General features: G+C 30.4%; 1 protein-coding gene across 1 annotated transcript; it reads left to right on the top strand.

Annotated features, from left to right (window-relative positions):
* The first annotated feature begins 230 nt into the window (after positions 1-230).
* LOC113864729 (50S ribosomal protein L13, chloroplastic) lies at positions 231-3,641 on the top strand. The gene is made up of 4 exons (XM_027498784.1): positions 231-634; positions 1,257-1,442; positions 2,538-2,708; positions 3,260-3,641. Exons 1-4 carry the CDS (start codon positions 374-376, stop codon positions 3,374-3,376), a joined length of 735 nt encoding a protein of 244 aa, XP_027354585.1. The 5' UTR covers positions 231-373; the 3' UTR covers positions 3,377-3,641.
* The last annotated feature ends 2,359 nt before the right edge of the window (positions 3,642-6,000 follow it).

Below are 6,000 nucleotides of genomic sequence, written 5' to 3'. Positions count from 1 at the left end.
TTGTTATAGTATTATTCAAATAGACTAAATAGTATATTTTATAATAAAAAAGATTAATAGTATAATTAATATTTTTTAATTTTAATTAATAACAAGAAATAAAAATAATATAATTAAAAGTTATTTATACATATCAAAGTGAATATCTTCTTTTTTTTTATATGAAAACCAAATTAGAAAATATTACATGTTAAATCTTACTATAAATTTTAACCTAGTATAGTAAAAATAAGACCATGGCAACTGGCAATGAATTACTGTCTCCTCTCACTCTACATTATCCAAGGCGAGGAACAAAGGCATGTAGCCAAAAAGGGGTAGAGAGATAGATATAATAAAAAGATAGCACACTGTTACGAAGCAGTGGAAGAGAATGGCGCTGCTGTGTGGCTCATCTTCGGTGACGTGTTCTCCATCTTCGTTCCTTTCTCACAAGAATGTCAAAACTGCAACAAAATCTTCCTTTGTTGGCTTCCAATTGCCTCTACCTAAGCTTTCGTTATCTTCTTCTATTAAGACCCTTTTACCTGCAACCGCAACTCCTGTTGTCCGATGTCAACAGGAGTCTTCTTCTCCTGTCGTAGAAGATCCTCGCTTCATTTGCGTTGAACCTGAACCCCGTTTCAAAGGACCGGTAGAACCTATCTTTTGATTCTTTTTTCTCAGATTCTTTTGAAATCATTACTGGGTATTCAATAATTAAGCATAAGAAATAGAAAAGTTTCAAGTTTTACTGTGAAATTTTTGAATTTTTTGCGATTCTTTGTTTGCGTTAGAAGGAGTGGAAGTGGCGTGTGAAGTTATAGTATTTAAGTTTTGTTGTCTTCTGATTTGGAATTTGAAGTATTCATTGCTGTAATTGATGTAAATTAACTGTAAGATTTACATGAGTGCTAGTAATTTGTGCTTACATTTTCTTTTTCTACTTGTGTAATTAGCTTGGCAATGTACAAGTGGTTTCTTGTTTCCTTTTTCTCTTTATTTTATTTATTTATTGCATAATATAATATCGACCTTACATAGCCACTCAAATCTTTTAGTGTTTTTAATCTCTACTTCAGTTTTGAGTTCACATTAAATAAATTTAACTTGAAAGTGTATCCGGGTGTTTGTCGTGATTTTTTAAAAATAATTGTAAATTTAAGCAGCTAAATGCATTTTCTGTATGTGTTGTATTCTTTTGAAGTTTTTTAAATCTTTTAGATGCTTTGTTAATGAATTTTAACTCCCCAACGAAAAAATAATAATAATTGCAGGATATTTGGAACAAGACCTGGTATCCAAAAGCTGCAGATCATGTGAATACAGAGAAAACATGGTATGTTGTTGATGCAACAGACAAAGTTCTTGGAAGACTAGCTTCTACAATTGCTATTCACATCCGAGGGAAAAACTTAGCGACGTACACACCTAGTGTGGACATGGGTGCATTTGTAATTGTGGTATGTATTTCTGCATTCTTCCTGTCTATTTGTGTTTGACAATGGAAACACTTTTTTTATGGTTTACCACTTATGCTAAAATAAAATTGTGCATTACAGCAGATAATTTATGCTTTAGATACATGGCCCAAATATAAGCAGTTAGTCAGAATGAACTCAACAATTTGATAAGTGTATCAATTGTTAAATAAATTAGTTATGAGTTAGAACTTAGAACTGTGGACAATTTATATCAAGAATAGGGAGAAAATGGGGAGATTTTACACTTGGTATAGGAGTTTGAGGAGGAAGAGAACCTCATCTCACGAAAACTTGGCAATGAGAGAGCAAGCAAGAGAGAGAGAGTTTCTTGCATTTTATACTTTCTTTTCAAAGGTAGGTAACCATGAAAATGGATTATGTGCACCCCTAGATATCATATTTCATTAAATTGTCATTATCATTCTTAACTTTATTTCTGTAATATTGTCTTATTTGACAAAGAGCCTTGGATTAAATTTCACATTTTTGGATGTTGATTCTCAAGTCTCAGCTTATTCTGTAATCAACTTATTGTTTAACATCATATTTGGGAGAGTCTTAATTATCCAGCCCTAAATCTAGTTATGTTTGAAAACCTGTCCTGTTTTTGGATCATATGCAGTAGCTGCAAGAAACACTATTAATCCACAATATGTAAATTTGAAGATAGGATTTTTTATGCATCTTACTTTCCCTAGATTGTAAGCATTTTCTGTGCAGTATTACAGTTGAAGTTTGATTTGAATTATATAGGCTTGAGGACAACTTATGATCCTACAACAGTTTCCAATGTTCCAAGATAAACAATTTTTCAAGAACATAAAAATATATATTGATGAAAGAGGATTTCCTTTCTGGAAATATTCTATACTAATCATAATACTCACTTTTCACATGATTGTCCATGTTAAGCAGCCTGAACCCTCTGTTGAGGTTTAAGCCATGAATGTTGTGGATTATGTTTTCTTCTGTTCGAATTGATGTGTGTGGTGAAGAATATGTGTTGTGACTTACAAAGTTATGTTATTGCTATACAAAGTTTGAACCACTATTATTTAACTTGGGGAGCTGAAGGTAAATGCAGAGAAGGTTGCTGTATCTGGGAAAAAGAGGACCCAAAAGCTTTACAGGAGGCACTCTGGACGACCTGGTGGCATGAAGGTGGAGACATTTTCCCAGCTGCAAAACAGAATTCCTGAAAGAATTATTGAACATGCTGTTCGTGGCATGCTTCCAAAAGGGAGGGTAGGTTCAACTACTGTTGAATATTTTTCCAAGACACACACATATAAGAAGTAGACATGTTAAACTGGATTGTTGATTCATGGTAATTGTAGACATGGTAGCATAATTATAATTTATGTTACTAATTTTCATGGCATATCACATGCAAGATTCATCCTCATAACTGATGGATGAGTTTAGTAGTGAAGAATGAAGTAAAAATCCCAGAATTGTAAATTAGCTGAAGAATTTAAGTTTTGGTTTGAAAGGAATGTGTGGATATTTTGAAGGACATGTACTTATGGTCATACTTTAGGAGAAGATCGACTCCCTGTGGTGTTTAACACACAAGTCCTTTTTATGGTGCTTCCTAGATAATATTTCAGGACTGGAAAACTCTTGCATTCATGGCCATGGTTAAAAGCTTTTGCTAGGTTTCTTTTGGTAATTGTATATTCTAAGGATGGTTTCTTATCCTCCTTATAGTATTTCATGCGTTCTTTGATTCTTTTTTTTCTATATATCGTTTCACTTTAATCGAATCTACAATAATCAATGGTTGGTGCATACAGCTTGGCAGGAGACTATTCACTCACCTGAAGGTTTATAAGGGCCAAGATCATCCACATGCAGCACAGAAACCCGTTGAGTTGCCAATAAGGGATAAGAGAATACATTTGCAGAAATAGGTCATAGGTGTAGCAGAGAATGTGGAATGAAATATGACAATCATAGATTGTTGCAAATCCATTTCACAGAACATTGAGTTTCTTGCTTTGGCTGCTCCTTTGCTGATGTCTTCCATTAAATGTTTATATTGTCTGTAGTTGTAACTGATATTGTATTACTTGTTTTTGTTCAAGGTCCTTCGTCAAATCTTCATAATAATTTTGTTGTAGATTTGAATCTTAGACGTGTAATTTTTTTTTAATATGCTTGAGTTCATTGACAACATTTTCATTTGGAGGAAATCTTCCATCTCATTTTTTCTTCCTATTTAGTCTCTCTCCCCACTAAAATGGAGGGAAAATAAAGAATCAAAGAAAAAAAAAATCAAAATTGAGGCTATCATACTCACTTGAAGATGCTTCCCCCCCCCCCCTCCCCTTTTTTAATCTCTTTATATTGTTTTGGATGGCACCTGAATAAACCAACCCTCAAGAATGACCGAAATATATGGATTGCATGAGTGTCACTTCTTTGGAGAATTCACATTTGTCATTTATTAGTTATCATTGAGATTTCTATGACTAACTTCGCCTAGTGGATGAAACTGAGTATTTTTTCTTTTCTTTTTTTTTTTAGTTTTTTATTTAGTTTAATTCAGATTCGACCTGCGCATCTGGATGTGATAAGTGAGTTTATCACCGGAGATTTTTTTGCATATAGAAGGACTTAAATTCGAAATTTTGCTTAAACGATACCAAGTTATTTGTTACTGGACCAACTTTCTTTGGTTGAAACTAAGTATTTTATTTGTCATTTAGCAAACTTGACATATATAAAGCAAAAATCTCATAATAAACATTAGCAAATAGTCAAGCTTCAATAGTTGGTACTTGGTAGGGATTATGTGGCACAAATTCATTAATGAATCAAAGGTGGTAGCATGGATATACCAAAATAGTTATATTATTCTTGGAACAAAATTTTTTCACAAACATTTTTTTAATTTTTTTCGTTATATTACTCATCTAACAACCTTCTTTTTTTTTCCTTTTTTTTTCTCTAATTTGCCAAAAAAATATGTGACAAATTTATTGTAAAAATAACATTTCTTATACCAAAAGGGAACGTGAACAAGGGTGTGAGCGGTTCTACTATATAAGGTAGAGAGATAAAAAAAGTTAGCTATAAAAAAGTTAATTGAATTATTTTTAATTTAAATAATATTTTAACCAAATTTTTGAATATTAAATTAAATAAATTACAGTTAAGAGAAAATTAACAAAAAATGGAAAGTGATCATTTAATAAATTTTTGAAACCTTGGACACCTTTGAATCACTTAAAAAGTGTGAGGGACATGAAATTACAAGAGGATTGGATTAAATTTGAAACGTTGAAACTTTAAGGGAGATGATACCATGATTTTGACAATTTTAAAATTTTAAAATATTGGACCATGAGTAGTGGGACCAAAGGATTATTTTTTACTATGTTGAGACTTAAAAGAATACCTTAGAAATCTAGAAGAAACATGCTATAAAACCTGAAACTTACCAATTTTTGAAAAAAAAAGACTTTTTTGCAAATCAATAAAGTTTACAGGTCAAATTGTAAATTTTAAAAATTAAAGGGACTATCTTGTAATAAATTATATAGGCAATTTATTTAGATGAAGGACTGAATTAAAATTAATTTTTCACTAGTTTTAATAAAGATAGATTTAAAGTGAATCAATTATAATTTTTTTACTAAACTATTTTTAGAAAAAGAACTTTTGTAACCTACAGAGAAAGTTTGTGCTCGTGTGAAAATATGCAGGTATCTAAATAGTGATTATATTTTTGTGTAAAATAGATATTTATAGAAAATTAATCCCAATAGTTTCATAATTTTTGGATATAAATTGTGTTAGATTTGAATTTTCTAACAAACTGAAAAGTGAAAGTGATTTCGTGTGAGTTGTATAGAAAGTTTGTTTTTTATAGAGAATTCTATGAATATCAAGTTTATACAAGTATTTTTACATGAAAATAGATTCACATAGGAGAATAACATAATAAATTTCATCATTTTTTAAATTAAAATGACTAAGTTATGATTTTTATAAGAACTTATTATTGAAATATGACAACCTATGACATGTAGACAAACACTGACTCAAATTGAAAAATGTAACTGTTTGGTCTATATTAGTATTTTATTTTTTTTTGTCATGATAATATACATTTAGAGGAACATAACCTCATTAATTTCATTATTTTTGGAGTTATAATAAATCAATTATGAATTTTCTAATAAACTAGGTTCTGAAAATGATATTTTGTGAACATCAAAGAAGAATTAAGTGTCATATTACTTTTTGTGAGTGTTGAATTTATGTTTGCATTATCACATGAAAATAAAAACTTAAGAAGAGAAAACCTTAGTGATTGTATGATTTTTGTACTTGTTTGATTATTAAGTTATGAGTTTTACAAGTTGGTGCATAAAATCTAGAAAATCTTACAACAATCATGTCCATAGTAATGATTTGTTTTGGCTTGTAATTGTAAATTAATTTCACAAGGAAAGTAATTGAAAATGCTAGATACAAGCATAAGGTAGAAAGTGATTAGTTAACGTATCTACCAATGAAGATAGTAAGG

This window comes from Abrus precatorius, unplaced genomic scaffold (assembly GCF_003935025.1).
Source record: "Abrus precatorius isolate BTA unplaced genomic scaffold, Abrus_2018 Scaffold4, whole genome shotgun sequence".
NCBI lineage: Eukaryota > Viridiplantae > Streptophyta > Magnoliopsida > Fabales > Fabaceae > Abrus > Abrus precatorius.
Note: the sequence above shows the minus strand (reverse complement) of the source record. Positions and strands in the feature narration are given on the sequence as shown.